The sequence below is a fragment of the Pongo abelii genome, chromosome 22 (assembly GCF_028885655.2).
Source record: "Pongo abelii isolate AG06213 chromosome 22, NHGRI_mPonAbe1-v2.0_pri, whole genome shotgun sequence".
NCBI lineage: Eukaryota > Metazoa > Chordata > Mammalia > Primates > Hominidae > Pongo > Pongo abelii.
The window spans coordinates 54,006,215-54,028,204 of record NC_072007.2 but is presented as its reverse complement, the minus strand read 5'-3'; the positions used below and the strand labels follow the sequence as shown (position 1 = coordinate 54,028,204).

Below are 21,990 nucleotides of genomic sequence, written 5' to 3'. Positions count from 1 at the left end.
TGAGAGGATCACTTGAACCTGGGAGGCGTTGGTTGCAGTGAGCTGAGATCGCGCCACTGACTCCAGCCTGGGCAACAAAGAGACTCCGTCTGGAAAAAAAAAAAAAATGTTGTTTCAGAAGATACATAGATGTTTAAATGGTCTATGATTTAGGTTGTTTGTAATATTCACTGTTCATATTATTTCTGTCTCTGGGTTTAAAAAAAAAAAAGTAATATATTCTTATTGTATAAGAATGAGACATACAGATAAAGTAGCCATGTGTTTTTCTTGGTTCAAAGATTAGCAGAAGGAATGTATAAAGAAGTGAAATAAATTTATGTGACAAATATTTATGTATTGTCTATTATATTACATATAGACATTTGGAGAGTAGGCACAGAAGAAAACCTATGCAAATCCCTGCCTTCAGGGTGCTTTTAGGTAGCATGCATGCAGTGGGGCCAAGTTGAAAATGCAAGGTCAGGGTTCTGTTCCGAGGCAGCAGCAATGCTCCCATCTGGCCACAAGGCGGCGGCCTCATACAGCAGAAGGGCACTTGCCACCTCCCCAGGAGCCTGGCGTAGATGGGTGTGGCCTCCCTGATGACTGACTGGAATTCTATGAGATTGCCTACCGTAGAGTGGGATGTGTTAACCCTGTCCCTTTGGTATGTTAACTTACACTACGGTTGCATACAGTTGTCTAGAACAAGTGATTATGAAATTACCATCATGCAAGAGAGCCCTTTGGGGTGGTCAAAGTTAATTCCCACAGGTTTTTACGCATAAGGCTTGTAGAGATTTCCTATCTCCTTTACTATGTTTGAGTAATATATAGTTTAATAGTAGAAGCCAAATTTAACAGTTAAATGCAAAGAAAAAGTTTTAAATCACAGATTTCATCTTAGTTTTTCAGTTTGTTCATTTTTGTCTATGACCATAGGTGGTATTTCGTATGATGATTGTAGTGTGTATGTGTATAAATAATGTATTTCCATTTAACATTGTTACAAATAATGCAAGTATGTAGTTTTTAAAGCATAGTGCTTGCTAGTTGATTTTTTGGCTAGGATTAGGATAAAATCAAGAATTCCAGTAAAAGTCAGTGTGGCACAATATTTCTTAAAAGAGCGGAAAATGAAACTGTGATTTGAGGGAGAGGAAATAGTCCAAAGGCACTTTGCTCTATTTCTGAGAAACACTTTTTTTTTTTTTTTTTTTTTAAGAGATGGGAGTCTTACCCTGACTGGTCTCGAACTCCTGGCCTCAAGTGATCCTCCCACCTCAGCTTTCCAAAGTGCTGGAATTACACAGGTGTAAGCCACCGAGCCTGGCCCCTAAGAAACACGTTTTATAAGAAGCTTTGCCAGCCAATTTTATAATGTTTAGGTGGTCTGAATATTTACTTTTAGGTTCGAATTTTTCTTCTAGGACAGGGTCTCTAGAAAATTTAGAGACTAGCTTGCTTTCTTCCTTTATTAACATTTCCTTTAGAGCTTTGGGGATACATATGTGGTTCTAAGCAGTCCCCACAAGTTTCTTATTCTGGCTTCCTCTTGTCCTCTCAGACCCCTAGATTTGAAAGCCCCTACCCCTTTCTCGTTTGTTTGCACATAGTTGAGGAAGTGTCTGTGAGCTTTTTCTCCTCTAGGGTGGAGTAATGTTCCATTTTCCAGGTGCCTGGCTCTTTGAGGCTTTCTCACTCATCGCAAGTGACAGTACAAGAATGAGACAGATAACCAGAGTTGCCTTGTGTTTTTCTCAGTTCAAGCATTAGGAGACAGAATGTGTAAAGAAGTGAAATTCCTTCATGTGACAAATATTAGGTAGCTGCCTTCCATTACTCTCCATTTTTTTGCTCTTTCACATTCCTGTGGATGGGTTCCCTTGTTTGCTGTTGCTGGTCATGTGTTGCGTGTTCATTTTATTTTATTGGTGATGAGAGACCAGGTTATTGCCCAGAAGTAGTTCTCAAAGTGTGGGTCCCAGACAGGCAGCATGAGTCTCATCTGGGAACTTGTTAGAAATGTAAATTCTCAGGCTCACCCTAGATGTTCCAAATTGGAAACTGTGGATGGGACCCAGCCGACTCTGTATTATCAAGTCCTTCAGGGATTCTGGTGTACGCTAAAGTTTGAGAATCACTGTCTTAAAGCATCGCTACTTTAATCAAAGAAGTTAGACCATTAGCTCTTAGCACACTCAAATCTTGGTATATGTTGGCATAAAAACTGATGATTTCCTAGCTCTTGAGATCAAACACTTAAAAATTTGTATTATGTATTTGTTTCTTTGAATGTCAGTATTTTTGCAACATAATATTTTAAAGTTTGGTAATACTTTTGCTTGATTTATTCACGTGGATTTTTTTGGGATTTTTGTTGGCTGTTGTTGACTCATCAACTAAATGAGTGCGGTGGAGAGGAAGTAATATGTAGTTTCCACTCTTTCACTATAGCATTTTCTCATTTTTATCACTGTTCTTTCCCTTCTCCAGTGCCTGCTACTGCAGTTGTTCCCATGGAGTCAGTCTGCCAGTGGGTGACACTAGCTTTGTGAATCAGCCAGTGCTGGCGCCGTGCACTCCCTGAGCTGCCTTCTGCTTTTCACGGAGTAGCGACAAGTCTGTGCCATGAGACAGTCGGGCTTCTCAGCTCTGCCTTCCATCCTTTAAATAACATGTTTTCTTGAAGCCTTGAGTACTAGTCTGGCAGTAAAGTGAAACCTTAAAAACACAAAACAGAAAACAACCAAAGTCCTTTGTGCTGTGGGCTAAAAACTGAGATGAACTTAGAGAACAGGACTTTTAGAATATTAGTTATTCAAGGACAGGCTAGAAGTCAAGAAATGCAAATATTCTCACCTAAGAAATCAGTACACATTTTACTAAGTCAAGACTGGGCAAAATAGATGCTTAGGGAGAGATTAGTGACTTGAAATATCTTGAGTAATTTTATGTCTTTCTCCTAGACCTGGAAAGGAAAGAGCAAGAATTAGAGCAGCTGAAAATGGATTGTGAGCACTTTAAAGCCCGCCTGGAAACCGTGCAGGCTGACAGCATAAGAGAGAAGAAGGTACCATGCTCAGGGACAGACTCTCACCAAGCCAGAAAGTGGGGCTGGCTTACAGCCTTTCACTTTTGATAAGCAGTGGGTCTGAGTTTTTTACTCTTAATCCTCAGTAAATTGTATTTGTAAATGTATGTATTCTGAGTGGGTTGGAATGTAGTTGAACAGATGGATTTTGTAACCATTTAACACGTAGATCATTCACTTGGTATCTTTTAACTTTTATGTTTAAAAATCTGCCCTACAACATAAAGGTTCATAATTATCTTAGTTCATTTTGTGTTGCTATAACAAAATATCTGAGACTGAGTAATTAATTTTTTTTTTTTTTTTTTTTTGAGACAGAGTCTTGCTCTGTTGCCCAGGCTGGAGTGCAGTGGTGCGATCTCGGCTCATTGCAAGCTCCGCCTCCTGGGTTCACGCCATTCCCCTGCCTCAGCCTCCTGAGTAGCTGGCACAGGTGCCCGCCACCACGCCTGGCTAAGTTTTTGTATTTTTAGTAGAGACGGGGTTTCACTGTGTTAGCCAGGATGGTCTCGATCTCCAGACCTCGTGATCTGCCCGCCTTGGCCTCCCAAAGTGCTGGGATTACAGGTGTGAGCCATCACGCCCAGCGAGGCTGAGTAATTTATAAAGAAAAGAGGTTTATTTATGTCAAGATTTTGGTGGCTGGAAGGTTCAAGATTGGGCATCTTTTTCTGGTGAGGGCCTCAGGCTGCTTCAAATCATGACAGAAGGGGAGCGGGCTGTGTGATGAGATCACATCATGAGAGAAAGCAAGAGAGAGACACTGAGGAAGCCAGACTCTTTACCAACCTGCTGTCAGGGAAACTAATCCATTCCTGTGAGAGCAAGAACTCACTCACTCTCCAGAGAGCACATTAATCGATTCATGAGGAATCCACTCGCATGACCCATATACCTCCCACTAGGCCCCACCTCTCAAGAGTGCCACGTTGGGGTCCAGATTTCAACATGACTTTGCGGGGGACAAACCACATCCAAACCATAGCGGTGAGAGTCTCGGGGGAAGAAAATCATGTGCATAATATCTTATAGTTGGACATAGATGTATTAAATCAGAAGTACATGTAATTAATTTGGGGATTATTATATTTATAGCCAGTTATATTTTATATAAATATTAGAGAAACTATTTCTTAAAAATTGCTTAGTTTAACTTTTTGTGTGGCATAACTTCCTTTTCCATACAACTAGAACTATTCTGACACTTTTTATAAAATTTGGGGCCTGGATATACTTTTATTTTGGATAATAATAGTACTAACAGGCCAGGTACAGTGGCTCAAGCCTGTAATCCCAGCACTTTGGGAGGCCAGGGTGGGCGGTTCGCTTGCGGTCAGGAGTTCGAGACCAGCCTGGCTGAGGCAGGAGAATTGCTTGAACCTGGGAGGTGGAGGTTTCAGTGAGCCGAAATCGTGCCACTGCACTCCAGCCTGGGCAACAGAGCGAGACTCTGTCTCAAAAAAAAAAAAAAAAAAAAAAAAGAAAAGGAAGAAGCCATTCCAGTAAATGCATACTGAGAAGAAGGAAACAGCCATGGTAAAGTAGCTTGAAATCACTAGGGTTTTGTTGCCCTGGAACTTTGACCTTAAAATGTGGGAATATTTTACCCAACTATTCCCTATTTATAGTTAAAAATCTTGTTAAATAGTCCAATTTAATACAGAGGAAAGCCCCTGTAAGGTGAATACAGAGGGAAGCTCTTGCAAGGTGAATACAGAGGGAAGCCCCTGCAAGGTGAATACAGAGGGAAGCTCCTGCGAGGTGAATACAGAGAAGCCCCTGCAAGGTGAATACAGAGGAAAGCTCCTGCAAGGGTGCTGTAACAAGGCCATTTCTCTTTTAGCAGCTGCCTTATCTGTAGCCTTTGCTGTAGTCTCTGTTGAGGCCTGTACAGATCATGAGGAGGGACTCTAGAAACTTATTTTATTATTATTTTTTTTTTTTGAGACAGGGTCTTGCTCTGTTGCCAGGCTGGAGTGCAGTGGTGCAATAATAGTTGCAGTAGCTTCGACCTCCTGGGCTTAAGCGATCGTTCTCCTTGGCCTCCAGAGTGTCTGGGACTACAGAGATGTGCCATGACATCCAGCTAAATTTAATTAATTAATTTTTATTTTTTACAAGAACAATTCTATTGTTTAATTTTGGAAACAATTTTTAAAATTTTTTTATAGAGATGGGGTCTCACTGTGTTGCCCAGGTTGGTCTTCAACTCCTGGGCTCAAGTGATCCTCCTGCTTTGGGCCTCCCAAAGTGCTGGGATTACAGGCGTGGGCCACTGCACCTGGCCCTGGAAACTTACTATAGAATTGAGAACCCAGGAAAGAATCCAGGAACTAGATCCTAAATTAGATTACTGCTAGTAAGTACTTTTTTTTTTTTTTTTGGGACAGAGTCTTGCTCTGTTGTCCAGGCTGGAGTGTAGTGGCGCAATCTCAGCTCACTGCAACCTCCACCTCCTGGATACCTGGGATTACAGGCGCGTGCCACCATGCCTGGCTAATTTTTGTATTTTTAGTAGAGATGAGGTTTCACCATGTTGGCCAGGCTGGTCTTGAACTCCTGACCTCAGGTGATCCGTCCACTTTGGCCTCCTAAAGTGCTGGGATTACAGGCGTGAGCCACTGCACCTGGCTGCTAGCAAGTACTTCTGTATGAGTGAAAAATCACTAGGAAAAGGCAGAAGTTATTGAGTTCAATATGTAAGAAAAGGTCAGAAACAAAGTATGGAACCAAAATCATAAAGTGTGATGTATGAGCAAGCGGCTTCTGAACCTCTAGAGAAAGGCTACTCAAACAAGGAAGACTTTGTCCCTGGCCATGGTGGAGATGTTTCCTCCACAGAGATTTTGCTGGGTCAGTGGAGGAGGTGTGCTGGGTCTTGATACCTGCTTATGATGTGAGGAGGCTGGGCCAGGAAAGAGTCCTGGCAGTAGCAACATTTGAACTTTAGAGGAAAAAGATCCCAGCTTCCTGGTAAAGGCACAACTGTTGGAGAATATTGGCTGGGCGCAGTGGCTCACGCCTGTAATCCCAGCACTTTGGGAGGCTGAGGTGGGCGGATCATACGGTCAGGAGATCGAGACCATTCTGGCTAACACGGTGAAACCCCGTTTCTACTAAAAAAACACAAAAACAAAAACAAAAAATTAGCCAGGCGTGGTGGTGGGCGCCTGTAGTCCCAGCTACTCGGGAGGCTGAGGCAGGAGAATGGCGTGAACCTGGGAGGTGGAGCTTGCAGTGAGCCAAGAAACTTTTAAAAGAAAAATTGTAGTTAAGCTAAAATACGAAATGAACTACAGAAAGATATTGAAGAAATCTTGGGAGTTTTGTGCTTGATAAACTGTTATGTATGAGTATTCCTTTATACAGGAAAATATATCAGGGTTTGATTATTGTTTCTTTAAAAGAGCATTATTGAGGTATATTTTGTACCACAAAATTTTTTTTGCATTGTAATTATATATATTGTAATTGTATAGTTTGATAGTTTTTAGTAAATTTATACAGCTTTTTTTTTTTAGTTAAAATTTTTTGGTCCAATCCCACTGGAAACAAAAAATTTTTTTTGTGTTTACTTATAGATTCACTAGAAGTTTCAAAAAGTCCAGGGAAGTCCAGGGAAGTTACCTATACCCTTCACCCAGTTTCCCCTAGTGGTGATATCTTTCATAACTGTAGTAGAAGATAAAAACCAGGAAATTGGAATTGGTACAATTAACAGCTTTCAGGTTTCACCAGTTTCACCTGGACTTCTTTGTATTTCATCAATTCTGTATGTACTCATTTGTGTGTGTGTGTATGTACATAGTTCTGTGCAATTTTATGACATTTGTAGATTCATGTAACCACCACCACACTCACAGAACTGTACCATCGCCATAAGGCTCCTTGGTGCTACCCCTTTATAGCCATATCCACCCCATTCTCTCTGCCTAGCCCCTGGCAATCACTAATACATTTTCCGTCTCTAATTTTGTTATCTCAAGAATGTCATAACGTAGAATAACCTTTTGAGACTGACTTTTCCTTGAGACAGAGTCTCACTGTGTCACGCAGGCAGTGACATGCAGTGGCAGGATCATGGCTCGCTGCATCCTCGACCTCCTGGGCCCAAGCAATCCTCCCATGTCAGCCTCCCAAGTAGCTAGGTCCACAGGCACATGTCACCATGCCTAGCTAATTTTTAATTTTTTTTGTAGAGACAGGTTCGCTATGTTACTCAGGCTGGTCTTGAATCCCTGGGCTCAATTGATCCTTTGGCCTTGTCCTCCCAAAGTGCTGGGATTACAGGCATGAGCCACGGGTGCCTGACAGAGACTGACTTTCACTCAGATACATCCAAGTTGCATGTATCATTAGTTAGTTTCTTTTTATTGCCTCATATTCCATGGTATGTATATGTTGCAATTTGTTTGCAATATGTTGCAATTCCTCCACTGAAAGAAATTTGAATAGTTCTTACGTTTTTTTTTTTCTATTACTGATAAAGACACTAAATAACATCCATGTATAGGTTTTTGTGTGAATGTGTGTCTTTATTTTTGTGTGATAAATGCTTGAGATTACAATTACTGGGTTGTATGGTAAGTGCACATTTAGTTTTGGAAGAAATTGCCAAATTGTTTTCCAGAGTGGCTGTACCATTTTATAGTCCCACCAAAAATCTATGAGTGATTCACTTTCTCCATGTCCTAGCCAGCATTTGGTGTTATTCTATTTTGAATTTTAGTCATTTTGATAGGTTTGTTGTGGTTTTAATTTGCATTTCCCTGATAGCTAATGATGTTGAACATCATTTCATGCATTTATTTTCTGTCTGTGTATTCTCTTTTATGAAATGTTTTTTTCGTGTCTTTTACCCATGTTCTAATTGGATTTTTTCTTTTTTTACTTTTGCATTTGAGCTCTTGATATATTCTAGATACAAGTCCTTTGCTGAGTATATGTTTTGCAAGTCTTTTCTCCCAGTCTGTAGCTGCTCTTTTCATCTTCACAGGTTCTTTCAAAAAGCGAATGTTTTAAATTTTAATGAAGTCCAATTTACTGATTGCTCCTTTTATAGACTGTTTTCTTGTTGTTATGTCTAAGAATTTTTCACATAGCTCTAGGTCTGCACAATTTTCTCCCGTTCTTTTTTCTTAATGGTTTTATAGTTTTACATTTTACATTTAAGTCTATGATTCATTTTGAGTTAATTTTTGTAGAAGGTATGAGGATTAAGTTCAAGTTAATATTTTTTTCTTTGGCTTATCGTTGTCCAGTTGCTTCAGTACTGTTTCTCAAAAAGACTCTCTCTCCTTCATTGCATTGCTTTTGCACCATTGTCAAAATTCAGTCATACTGGCCTGGGTCTGTTGTGGGTTCTCTACTCAGGTACTTTGATCTGTTCCTGCACCAATAATACATTATTCTGATTACTGTAGCGACATAGTAAGCCTTAACACTGGATAAAATGATTTTTCCCATTTCATTCCTCTTTTTCAGAGTTGCCTTAACTATTCTAGCTCCTTTGCTTTTCCCCATAAATTTTAGAGTAAGCTTGTTTATGTCTACAAAAACCTTGCTGGGATTTTAATAGAAATTGTGGTATACTTATAGATCAGTTTGTAGAGAATTGATATCTTTACTATGTTGAATCTTTCAATTCATGAACATAGCATGTCTCTCCATTTCTTTAAGTTGTCTTTAATTTCTTTCATCAGCAGTTTATAATTATTTTCAGCATCTAGATTTGTGTTAGATTTTTACCTAATTATTTTCAGCATACACATTTGTATTAGATTTTTACCTAAGTATTTAATTTTATTTGGAGTAACTGTAAATGGTATTGTGTTTTTAATTTTGGTTTCCATTTTTTAGTTAGCACATAGAAATGTGGTTGCTTTTTGTTTGTTTATCTTGTCCCCTAGGCTGGAGTGCAGTGGTATGATCTCAGCTCACTACAACCTCCGCCTCTCAGGTTCAGGCAATTCTCCTGCCTCAGCCTCGCGAGTAGCTGGGATTACAGATGCACGCCACCTGTAATGCCTGGGTAGTTTTTGTATTTTTAGTGCAGACACAGTTTTACCATGTTGGCCAGGCTGGTCTCAAACTCCTGACCTCAAATGATCCGCCTGCCTTGGCCTCTCAAAGTGCTGGGATTATGGGTGTGAGCCACCGCGCCCGGCCCCTGTAGTCTTTCTGAACTCTTTATGCCTTCTAGGAGTTCTTTTATGGATTTCTTGAGATTTTCTACATGGACAATCATGTCATCTGCAAATAGGGGCTGTTCTAGTTCTTCATTCTACTTCGTATACCTTTTATTTCTTCCTCTTTCCTTGTTGCGTAGCCAGGCCTTCCAGCACTATAGTACAGTGCTGAATAAGAGTGGTGGGAGTAGATGTCTTTGCCTTGTTCCTGATCTCAGGGGAAAGTATTCAGTCTTTCAGCATTAATTATGATTTTAGCTGTAGGTTTTTGCAGATGCGTTTGTAAAATTGAGAAAGTTCCCCTCTATTCCGGGTTTGCTGAGTTCCTTTGTTCTTTCTTTCTTTTTTTTCCAGAGACAGGGCCTCACTCTGTAGCCCAGGCTGGAGTGCAGTAGTGTGATCATAGCTCACTGCAGCCTTGAACTCCTGGGCTCAAAGGATCCAGTTGCCTGAACCTCCTGAGTCTATAGGCATATGCCACCATGGCCAGCTAATTTTGTTTTTTTTTGAAGTTTTTGTAGAGATAGGGTCTTGCTGTGTTGCCAAGGCTGGTCTCCAACTCCTCTCTCGTCAAGTGAACCTCCCACCTTGGTTCCTTAAAATGCTGGGATTACAGGCATGAGCCACTGGGCCTGACTGAGAACTTTTATTTTTATTTATTTATTTATTTATTTTTATAATTAGTGAGTGTTGGATTTTGTCCAATCAACTTTTAGAACATTTCCATCACATATCTGTTGCAATTAGTCCCTGCTCTCTTGCACAGCCCCAGGCAAACACTGATCTTTCTGTCTCTTTAGATTTCCTTTTCTGAATATTTTGTAGGAACAGAATTATATAATATGTATATAATATGTAGTCTTTTGTGTCTGGCATAATGTTTTGAAGGTTTATTCGTGTTATAGCATACATCGTTTATTTTTTATTGCAAAACAATATTCCATTGGATGGATATTCACATTTTCTTCATCCATTCACCAGTTGATGGGCATTTAGATTATTTCCAGTTTTCTTTTTTATTTTATAGGTACAGGGTTTCGCCATGTTGGCCAGGCTGGTCTCGAACTCCTGGCTCCAAGTGTTCTGCCCGTCTTGGCCTTCCAAAGTGCTGGGATTACAAGTGTGAGCCACCTCGCTTGTCCTGTTCCAGTTTTTGACTGTTATGACTAATGCCACTATAAACATTTGTGTACAAGTTTTTCTGCAGTCATATGTTTTCATTTTTCTTTCTTTCTTTCTTTCTTTTTTTTTTTTTTGAGACAGGGTTTCGCTCAGGCTGGAGTGTAGCGCTGTGATCTCTGCTCACTGCAGCCTCCACCTCCCAGGTTCAAGCAATTCTTCTGCCTCAGCCTCCTGAGCAGCTGGGATTACAGGCACACGCCACCACACCCAGCTAATTTTTGTATTTTTATTAGAGACAGGGTTTCACCATGTTGGCCAGACTGGTCCTAAACTCCTGACCTCAAGTGATCCGCCTGCCTCGGCCTCTCAAAGTGCTGGGATTACCATCGCGCCCGGCCACATTTATATGTTTTCTTTGGTTAAATATCTCTTCAAATCTTTTGCCGATTTTTAGTTAGGTTGTGTTGTTGATGTGTAAGAATTCTTTAATCTGGACACAAGTCCTTTTTTAGATATGTGATTAGAAGTACTTTCTCTTAGCCTGTGGCTTGTCTTTTTACTTTCTTTATAAGGTATCTTTTGAAGAGTAGAACTTTTAAGTTTTGATGAAACTTACTTTATTATTATTTTTTAATAGGTCATGGTTTTGTGATGTCTAAAAAATATTTGCCTAACCCATGGTCATAATGATTTTTTTTGAGAAATTTTACATTTATGTTTATGATTCTTTCTCTTTTTTCCCCCTTCCTTTTTTCTTTTCTTTTCTTTCTTGAGATGGTGTCTTGCTCTGTCACCTAGGCTGGAGTGTAGTGGTGTGATCATGGCTCACTTCAGCTTCAACCTCCCAGGCTCAAGTGATCCTACTTCAGCCTCACCGTGCCTGGCTATTTAAAAAAAATTTTTTTTTTTTTTTTTTTTTTGTAGAGATGGGGTCTCACTGTGGTGCCCAGGATGGTCTTGATCCTCCCATCTCAGCCTCCCAAGGTACAATGAGCCACTGCGGCTGGCCTATGATTTTTTTTTTTTTTTTTTGAGATGGAGTCTTGCTCTGTCATCCAGGCTGGAGTGCAGTGGCATGATCTCGACTCACTGCAACCGCCCCCTCCTGGGTTCAAGCGATTCTCCTGCCTCAGCCTCCCAAGTAGGTGGGATTATAGGTGGGATTACAGGCCCGTGCCACCATGCTCAGCTAACTTTTGTATTTTTAGTAGAGACGGGTTTTACCATGTTGGTCAGGCTAGTCTTGAACTCCTGACTTCAAGCAATCCACCCACCTCAGCCTCCCAGAATGCTAGGATTGTAGGTGTGAGCCACCGCGCCCGGCCCTGTGATTCATTTTGAATTAATTTTTTTTTGCATATGAATATTCAGTTGTTTTAGCATCAGTTGTTGAAAAGACTATCCTTTTTCCATTGAATTGCATTGGCACCTTTGTTAAAATCAGTTGACATGTCAGTGTTTCACTGATCTATATGTCCATCCTTATAGCAATGCCACAATGGTTCTATTTCTGTAGGTTTATAGTTAGTTTGCTTTTGCCTCTAAATCAGGCACTGTTAGTCTTCTAACATTGTTCTTCTTTTTCAGACAATTTTTTAGATATTCTGAGTGTTGAATTTCCATAGAAATTTTAGAATCAGATTATCACTTTGTACAGAAGTCTGCTGAGATTTTGATAGGGATTGTGTTGAATCTGTAGATTAGTTTGGGAAGAATTGACATCCTACCAGTTTTTGAACATGGTATATCTCTTTATTTAGCTCTTTACTTTCTCTCAGTAATGCTTTGTAGTTTTCATTGTATAGGTCTTGCACTTTAAAAAATTATTCTCATTTTTGATGTTACTGGGAATGCTATGATTTTCTTTGAGTTTTTTTTTTTTTTTAATATTATTGTACTATGTGTGGAACCCTGCGTTGGGGAAAATATCCTCCTGCAACTACCAAATGTGACTGTAGTGAGCAAAGTCCTTCCTGGTTCTTCTCAGTAGTCTTTTTGTAGTCGTGCAGAAGAACCACCATATCCTGACTAACTGAGATGCAGACAGCTTAAGTTGTGAGAAAAGCTAGAATTCCAAAAGGAAGTGCTTGACATAGTTTTCTTCATGTGTCACCATGACTTGTGTTCAGCTACATACACTGGAAGGATGAATCTAGGAGTCCAGATTATTGTTATAATGAAGACATTAAAAACCCAGAGTTGACAGATCACATGATGCAGTATTAGCGTGTGCCAGAGGCTCAGTGGCCATTTTTTTCTTAAATACATGTGTGCATATATGTATGAATGTGTATGAATCTCTGTGTGCCAAATGCATTGTCTCCAGGTAACTATGAGTGGACCACCCTAATCCAAGTTATGAGGTCAACAGTTTTGATTTGTAGCTCCAAAGCTCCCTTTTTCCTCCAAGGGGTGAAAAGCCCCCTCTACTTTGTCTTGTATTTATCTCACTAAAAGAAAATCTACAACATTTAATATACTTTAACTTTGTTGTTTATGTAACTAATTACATTTGGTATAAATGAATTTAACTGGGGTTTTATAGTTTTCAGTTTTTGTCGTATTAAATCAGGAAATGGTATCACCTTTTAAGGGAATTTCAGGTACCTGGTGCTGGTGGTTGGAGAGGACAGGAAGCCCCCCATCACTCTAGCAGTACACTCAAGGTGAATCCTCGAAGTGTGCTTGTGTTGTCAGGAGGGCCATCAGGACGGCTATTCCCTGTGTTTCCCTTGTGAAGAGTGCCATGGCGGAGACTTGCCCAGCTACAGGTCACTTCAGACACTGCTGGTGGGAGAGTAGGAAACTCTTCCTAGCCTCCATCTTCTTAGACTGGCATTGGCTTGCTGCACCAGGGCATGAATAGGACTCCCAGCCTTCACACTTCTTTTTGCCCCTCCTCCCATCTTTCCTACCTGGTCTTAGGTTTTAGGTTTTCTTTCCCTGTTTAGTTTCACAGATTGTATTTTATATTTACTGGCACCTTTGGCAATATTCTCTTGAGGACTTAAGGATATGTTTATACAGAATGAGTTTTTCTAAAGTACTTCTTTTTTTTACAAATCCTGATGTCCAAGTGCCTTTTATTTGGTGTCTGCCTCTGGCAGATGGCGTTTTTTCAATGGAGTGAGCCACTTGGAGGAGGCAGTCTCCTGTCTTAGAAATGTTGCTTTCTGGGTAAATTGCTTTGTGAGGTTGTTTTTGTTCAGAAGCCTTGGTTGGTGCTGGTTCTGGGTATAGTTACTTGGGGCTTGAGATATTTCATATAGTTACTTAAAGCAGATGAATTCAGCTCTGTGGGTTTATCAACCATAATGTGGTAGTACGTTCTTTCCTCAGATATTTCTCAAATATTTTTGCCTTTGAAATTTCTTTTGTAGATATAGATTATGGCTCTCTTAGGACTAGCTTTCATTTGCAACTATTTTCTATAATTATACGTGCATTTCTTTAATAAATATCTTTGTGAAAGAGGAAATGTAATAAAGATATGTCAAGGTTGAATGCTATTATTTATTTTTCGATTTTGTTTTGCTTTTAGGAGAAACTGGCTCTTCGACAGCAGTTGAATGAAGCGAAGCAGCAACTCCTGCAGCAGGCAGAGTATTGCACAGAAATGGGAGCAGCAGCCTGTACCCTCTTGTGGGGTGTCTCCAGCAGTGAGGAAGTCGTCAAGGCCATTTTGGGAGGAGTAAGTATGGTCAGTGGGCTCTCAGATATTGTTGATTAATGCTTGTGTAACTTAGAGCATATAGCTTATTAAGGCATTTAAAGACTAAGTCCATATCTTTCCATTTTCTTTTGTTCATTCATCAACTAGTTACTGAATACCTATCATATATGGTTCATTGTAACCTGATGCAAAGTGAATGAAATAAGATCCCTTCTCTCCAGGAGACCTTGTGGTATATGTGGACATATTACCACTTCAGTATTAATACTTTCCATGTGTTTAACAAGATCAAAAGTGCTTTTATATATATTATCTCATGGTTAATATAGTATTTATTGAATATTATGTTATCTAACATATATACATGTATGTAGATGTGTGTGTGTGTTTATACATACACACACACACACACATACATATAGATGCAGAACCTTGAGCAACATGGAGGTTAGGGGCGCTGACCCCCTGCACAGTTGAAAAGCCACATAGAACTTTTGACTCTCTCTACTGTTGGCTGGAAGCCTTACTGATAACATAAATAGTTGATTAACACATTACATTTTTTGTATGTTAGATCATCATGAAGGTCTTCACCCTCATCATCTTCAAATTGAGTAGGCTGAAGAGGAGGAGGAAGAGGAGTGGTTGGGTTGGCATTGCTGTCTAAGGGGTGGTAGAGGTGGAGGAGGTGGAAGGGGAGGCTGGAGCAGCAGACACACTCGGTGTAACTTTTCCTGAAGAAAATTCTTGTGTAAGTGGACCTGTGCAGTTCAAACCCTTGTTTTCAAGGTTCAACTGTGTGTGTGTGGCAGCGTGTGTGTGTGAGCGTGTGTGTGAGCATGTGCGTGTGTGTGTGACCGTGGGAGCGTGTGTGGGAGCGTGTCTGTGTGTGTGGGCGCGTGTCTGTGTGGGAGCATGTGTGTGTGTGGGGAGCGTGTGTGTCTGGGAGCATGTATTTGTGTGGGAGCGTGTGTGTGGGAGCGTGTGTGTGTATGTGGGAGCATGTGTGTGTGTATGTGGGAGCATGTGTGTGTGTGGGGAGCGTGTGTGTGTGGGGGGGAGCGTGTGTGTAGGGGAGCATGTGTGTGGGGGAGTGTGTGTGTGTGTGTGAGCCTGTGTATGTGGGAGCGTGTGTGTGGGAGCGTGTGTGTGTGTGTGGGAGCATTGTGTGTGTGTGGGAGTGTGTGTGTGTGTGGGAGCATGTGTGTGTGGGGGCATTCTGTGTGTGGGAGCGTGTGTGTGTGTAGGAGCGTGCACACGCACATGTATGCATGTGTGCAGGCGTTTATCAGGGAACTTCACAGAAGGGGATAAATTTGAAATGGGCCTTGATGAATAGGTAGAAATGGCAGAAAATGGGTGGGTTTGTTTTAGGACAGTGAGTAGGTCAGTTGACACAGTGGAGAGTTAATGTAATAGAGTAGTGGGGAGATAAAGCTTAAACGTAGGTTGGGATGTGACTTTGGGACCTTGAATACCAGGTTGATGGTTCATCCTGTAGGTGGGAAGACTGGATTTTCCCTAAGAGTTTTTCAGTAAAAGAGTGATAGGATAAGAGCAGAATTTTAGGAAGATTCACCTGACAGTGCGTGAGGATGGATTAGGAGGTGGAGTTGTGGCACATCGCGTCTAGACAGGATGACTGATGAGGTGGTTGTTCTAGCTGGTCTGGCTGGAGTGAGCTCGGCCCTCTGCAGGGGAGATGGGAAAGAAGGAACATGTATGAGAGCTGTGGCAGTTGAGGCAGATGTGGTGGCCGGGCAGAGTGGGCACCTGGAGGGGACAAGAGGAGCCAAAAAAGATCGGTGTTTGGGAGCATGGCATGATCATGACTGGAAATGAAGGTGAAGAGGGGGATGTGTGGCAGGAAACCAGTGAGAAATTACTTACTGCTAATAGAAATAACAGTTGTGTTTGACTTTAGGTGGAACGACTAAATGTGTTTTTAAAAGTTTGTTGAGCTTTATTGGGTTTAATTTACATACTGTAAGATTGTAAATGTACAATTCAGTGGTTTTTAGCAAATTTTTAGAGTTGCATTAACCATCACCACAACCCAGTTTTAGATTATTTGATCATCCATGAAGTTTTCTTATATCATTTGTAAATGCAAATATTTCCATTTTTTAACTGGGTTAAAATGTACATTGGTTTTAAAATTCTTCTTCAGAACTCTAGCACCCCAAAGGAAGTAACTCAGAGGTTCAAACTTGGAAATGCTTTTTGCCAAGTGATGAAGATTTAAACTACCAGAGGAGCCAGTCTTTACCTCTTTTACATGTTTCCATTAAGATTTTTTTTTGAAAAAAGTTATGCTAAAGCTTTGAACACCTCTGGTTTAATGCCCAGAGCAAATAGACAGCATGTTTTTCTAGTATATTTTTATTAACATTTTGAGTGAATTCTTCCCATTTACTTTTATCATCATGTACATTTGTCCTATTTCATATTTATGCATATGAAGAGTCCACCAGTCTTCAGGGTAGTTTTTGTTGCTCCTGTATGCCTCAAGCTGCTTTCTCTGTTCTTTTAGTTGGAACTTTTAATGAGGGAATAGATTTTACAATATTCTACAGTTAAAACTAGAATCTTCTGTATCCTGCACTTTTAAAATGTTTTCACACTAGTGTCTGTAAAAAGATATGACACTTTGATTTTCAAACTTTCAGGATAAAGCTTTGAAGTTTTTCAGCATCACTGGTCAAACAATGGAGAGTTTTGTGAAGTCATTAGATGGTGATATCAAGGAGCTTGATTCGGATGAAAATCAGTTTGTTTTTGCTCTGGCTGGAATTGTAACAAGTAAGTGCAAGCATACCTTGGAGATATTGCGTGTTTGGTTCCAGACCACTGCAATAAAGCAAATATTGCAATAACAAATGAGTCACATGAATTTTTTTAGTTTCCCAGTGCATATACAAATTATGTTTACACTATACTGTAGTCTGTTATATGTACAATAGCATTATGTCTAAACAGTGTACAAACTTTAATTAGAAAATTCTTTATTGCTAAAAATGCTAATGATCATCTGAGCCTTCAGCGAGTTACAGTTTTTTGCTGGTGGAGGGTCTTGCCGTGATATTGATGACTGCTAACTGATCAGGGTGGTAGTTACTGAAGGTTGGGGTGGCTGTGGCAATTTCTTAAAATGAAGCAACAATGAAGTTTGCCACATCGATTAAGTCTTCCTTTCATGTAAGATTTCTCTGTAGCATGTGATGCTGTTTGATAGCATTTTTTCTGCAGTAGAACACTTTCAAAATTGGAGTCAGCCCTCTCAAACCCTACTGCTTCTTTGTCAGCTAAGTATATATAATATTCTGAATCTTTTGTTCTTATTTCAACAATGTCTTAGCATCTTCACCAAGAGTAGATTCCATCTCAAGAAACCACTTTCTTTGTTCTTCCATAAGAAGCAACTTATCCGTTGTTTCTACCACCACGTCTGTAGTTACTTACTCCACTGAAGTCATGAACCCTTCAAAGTCATCCATGAGGATTGAAATCAACTTCTTCCAAACTCCTGTTAATGTTGTTATTTTAACCTCCTCCCATGAATCATGAATATTCTCTTGTTGCCCAGGCTGGAGTGCAATGACATGAGCTCAGCTCACTGCAACCTCTGCCTTCTGGATTTAAGCGATTCTTCTGCCTCAGCCTCCCGAGTAGCTGGGATTACAGGCATGTGCCACCATGCCCGGCTAATTTTGTATTTTTAGTAGAGACGGGGTTTCTCCATGTTGGCCAGGCTGGTCTCGAACTCCCGACCTCAGGTGATCTGCCTGCCTCAGCCTCCCAAAGTGCTGGGATTATAGGCATGAGCCACTGCGCCCGGCTGAATCATGAATATTCTTAATGGCATCTAGAATGGTGAATCCTTTTTAGAAGGTTTTCAGTTTACTTCACCCAGATCCATCAGAGGAATCACTGTCTATGGCAGCCGTAGTGTTATGAAATGTAGTTCTTAAAAAAAAATAGGACTTGAAAGTTGAAATTTCTTTTTGATGTATGAGCTGAGGAATAGATCTTGTATTAGCAGGCATGGAGTCAACATTACTCTCCTTGTACCTCTCCATCATGGCTCTTGATTGACCAGGTGCATTGTCAATGAACAGTAGTATTTTGAAAGAAATCTTTTTTTCTGAGCAGTAGGTCTCAACAGTGGGCTGAAAATATTCAGTAAACCATGCTGGAAACAGGTGTGCTGTCATCCAGGCTTTGTTTTTCTATTTCTAGAGCACAGGCAAGAGTAGATTTAGCATAATTCTTAAGGGCTCTAGGATTTTCAGAATGGTTAAAGGAGCACTGGCTTTAAATGAGCATTGACTTCAATTAAAGTCACCAGCACCATTGGCCCCTAACAAGAGAGTCAGCCTGTCTTTTGATGCTTTGAAGCCAGGCATTGACTTTTCTCTAGCGGTGAAAGTCCTAGATGGCGTCTTCTTCCAATAGAAAGCTACTTTGTCTACATTGAAAATCTCTTGCTTAGTGTAACCACCCTCGGCAGTGATCTTAGCTAGATCTTCTGGATAACTTGCTGCAGCTTCTCCATCAGCACTTGCTGCTGCACATTGTACTTTTATGTTATGGAGACAACTTTTTTCCTTAAACCTCATGAAGCAACCTGTACTAGCGTCCAGCTTTTCTTCTGAAGCTTTCTTACCCCTGTCAGCCTTCACAGAATTGAAGAGCATTAGGGCTTTTCTCTGAATTAGGCTTTGGCTTAAGGGATTTTTGATGATTTTTGATCTTCTGTCTAGAATACTTGGGCTTTCTCCATATCAGCAATAAGGCTGTTTTGCATTCTTGTCATTCATGTGTTCACTGGAATAGAGCTTTTAATTTCTATCAAGAACTTTGCATTTGGAGTCATAGCTTGGCTGTTTGGCACAAGAGGTCTAACTTCCAGCAGGTCTCAGCTTTGGCCATGCCTTCACTAAGCTTAATCATTTCTAGCTTTTGCTTTCAGACATGTATCTTTTCCTTTTGCTTAAACATTTAGAGGTCATTGTAGGGTTATTAACTGGCCTAATTTCAATATTGTTGTGTCTCAGGGAATAGCAAGTTCCTAGGAGAGGGAGAGAAACGGGAATGGCCAGTCATTGGAAAAATCAGAAGATAAGTAGCATGTATTGATTAAATTTGCTGTCTTATATGGGTGTGGCTCATGGTGCCCTAAAACAATTACAGTGGTAACATCAAAGATCACTGATCACAGATGACCATAACAGATGTAATAATAATGAAAAAGTTTCAACTATTGCAAGGATTACCAAAATGTGACACAGAGACATGAATTAAGCACATACTGTTGGAAAAATGGCACCAACAGACTTGCTCAATGCAGGGTTGCCAAATTCCTTCAATTTGTAAAAAAACAGTATCTGCAAAGCACAATAAAGTGAATGCAATAAAATGAAATGTGCCTGTAATTCTTTTCAGCTGTAGTGACTGTTGGAGAGACTGGTGTTTACAGTCAGGGTTGAGAGTGTGTAAACATCTCTCAGGAGTGTTTTCAGATATTTAATGCTGGGGAGCACCCTGGATAATCTGATTCCATAGATCTGGGATAGGTACCAGTTATGTTTATTTTGGAAAATCACCCCAGGTGATTCTGATAAGTATCAGTTATTAAGAATGAATGATCTGAAGGAAACAGATGAGTTTGCATGTTCTGTGTAGTTATGTACCTTGACAGAAAAAAACAATTAAGTTTAGCTGCTTTTATTCAGAATCATAATTTTACTATCTAGCTAGCTAAAGTAAAAGCTTTAAGCTAAGCTTAAACTGAGCTCTTTGCTATTGTTTTAGTATAATAATTATATAATTCCAAAAACCTAAATTGCCTCTTCAGTAAAATTCTCCTAAAAGATAATAAAGTAAACCTTTCCCTGAGAGTTATGATAAAATTCCATATCAGAACTATCATAAAGGATAAAGTCCAGGGACTAAATAATTTCTTAGTATAGAGGCAAGGCACGGTGGCTTATGCCTGTAATCCCAGCATTTTGGGAGGCTTGAGGCAGGTGGATCACTTGAAGTCAGGAGGAGTTTGAGACCAGCCTGGCCAACATGGGGAAACCCTGTCTCTACTAAAAATACAAAAAAATTAGCCAGGCGTGGTGGTGTGCATCTGTAATCCCAGCTACTCAGTAGGCTGAGGCAGGAGAATCGCTTGAACCTGGGAGGTAGAGGTTGTAGTCAGCTGAAATCGTGCCACTACACTCCACCCTGGGTGACAGAGCAAGACTCCGTCTCTAAAAAAAAAAAAAAAAAAAAAAAATTCTTGGTATAGAAAGAGGTGGAATGTACTAGTGAGTATTGAGGCTCTTTGTTCTGAAGTCAGTGAAATGGTTCAATACATTGCTGTGACTTATCAGCCTTAAACAACGAGATTCAGAAAATATGACTAAGTACAGAGTTTATTTGTGCACAGAGCTTGACAGTGGCCACTCAGAAACACCAACTTCAAACCAATGGGGTCAGGGTTCCAAAGTGAAGAAGATTTTACTGATATAGGCAGAGACAGAGAAGTTCCAGCAGGATTAGAACATTTTCCATACAAGATCAGTGTGTGTGCCACAGTGATTTGACTGTTTATAGATTGCTACATTCCAAGGAGGGTTATCTGAGGAAGTCTTATCTCCAGCAGTTTGGTCTTAATTATTTACAGGAAAGAAAAATGCAGAATTTGCAGCCGCATAGCTACATTTTTCACGATGGTTGGGATAATTTAAAGTCCCAACAGCTTTAAGTTTGAATTATTTAATTTCAGACTGTTTTTTTTACATTGATCTTTAATCTCTGCTTTATTATTATTTTCCCATGCTGTTCTTAGGAAAATTCTCTGCTGTTAAAGTGAGAGAAAATTTTATTTTTCTTATGGTGTTATTCTTCTTTTATTGAAATCCTAATGGGATAGGTCCTGTGTAGACATTTGTTTCTTAATCCCTTAAAACTTGATGATAGTTCTTGCGGGGTGGATGCTGAGACTGTGATGTTTTTGGCTATTCCTTACTCCAGTGCAGGGCAGCATTCTGTACGTTCATCATGGCACCTACAGTTGTAGCAGGCTTGCATTGCCCTCCCTTTAAAAAAATTGTTTGCAGGTTGTCTTTTAACAGAAGCCATTTGCAAATTAAATAATTTGCGTTTTCTTCTCTTTGCAAGTGACCCCAAAGGCCTATGACCTATGCGACTTGTCATGTTGCTGGTTGTGAATTTGAGCTGCCTGAACTGCTGGCTGGCATGCAGGTGAGGCAGTGGGCTGTGAGTGAAGCCGCCCTGTTGCCTGCCCAGCATTCAAGCTCAGTGCGGCTTTGCTTTCCTGTGTTTGTGTTGGTTTACATAGGAACTCTTACGAAGAGTTGGATAGTGGGCACTTATATTTGCATGTTAATGAATTTGACTGCGAGGAATATTTTATTAAAGTGCTGATTTGCAGAGGCTTGGGGGCTTATAAGTCTCAAATACTAAGACTATTCTGTGGGGATAGGTAATAGATACCATGGGTTAGATGTCAAATGGATCCTTTTCCTTCTGAAACAAATGTTCTTTTTAAAATTTTACATACAGTGAATTCATTCTTATAGTTTTTTTTTTAAACCTTTTTGCAGTTCTGTAAATTTCTACAAAAGTATACAGTCGTTTACCCACCACAATTAGGTTGTGGAACTAATTCCTTCCCCCAGACTTCCTGCACCCCATCCTTCTGTAGTCCAGTTCTCCACTCATCACCAGCCCAAGGCAACTACTGATTTTGTGATTTGTTCAATATTTTAGCTGGGTTTTTTTTTTTTTTTTTTTTTTTTTTTTGCTGCCTTGTGTGGTGTCCAGCATATGCCCCAGGTGAGCAAGTGCTTGCTTCATGTATCTGCTTGGAGGCTGTTGCCTTTCGTCATTTTTCAGATTGGTTGGCTGATGTCCAG

The 21,990-nt window shown here is 40.2% G+C and overlaps 1 protein-coding gene across 6 annotated transcripts in view; it reads left to right on the top strand.

Moving 5' to 3' along the window:
* Nucleotides 1-21,990, top strand: part of HSF2BP (heat shock transcription factor 2 binding protein) — a 125,908-nt gene that overhangs the window by 12,113 nt on the left and 91,805 nt on the right. For 3 of the 6 annotated variants that reach the window (XM_024239300.3, XM_054542603.2, XM_054542604.2), the window contains 3 exons: nucleotides 2,952-3,055; nucleotides 13,928-14,086; nucleotides 16,729-16,861. In XM_024239300.3, the coding sequence (XP_024095068.2) occupies nucleotides 2,952-3,055; nucleotides 13,928-14,086; nucleotides 16,729-16,861 (396 nt within the window). Of the gene's footprint in view, nucleotides 1-2,951; nucleotides 3,056-3,394; nucleotides 4,064-13,927; nucleotides 14,087-16,728; nucleotides 16,862-21,990 lie in introns of those variants that run through there. The other 3 variants (XM_024239301.3, XM_054542606.2, XM_054542605.2) reach the window with 3 other exon arrangements.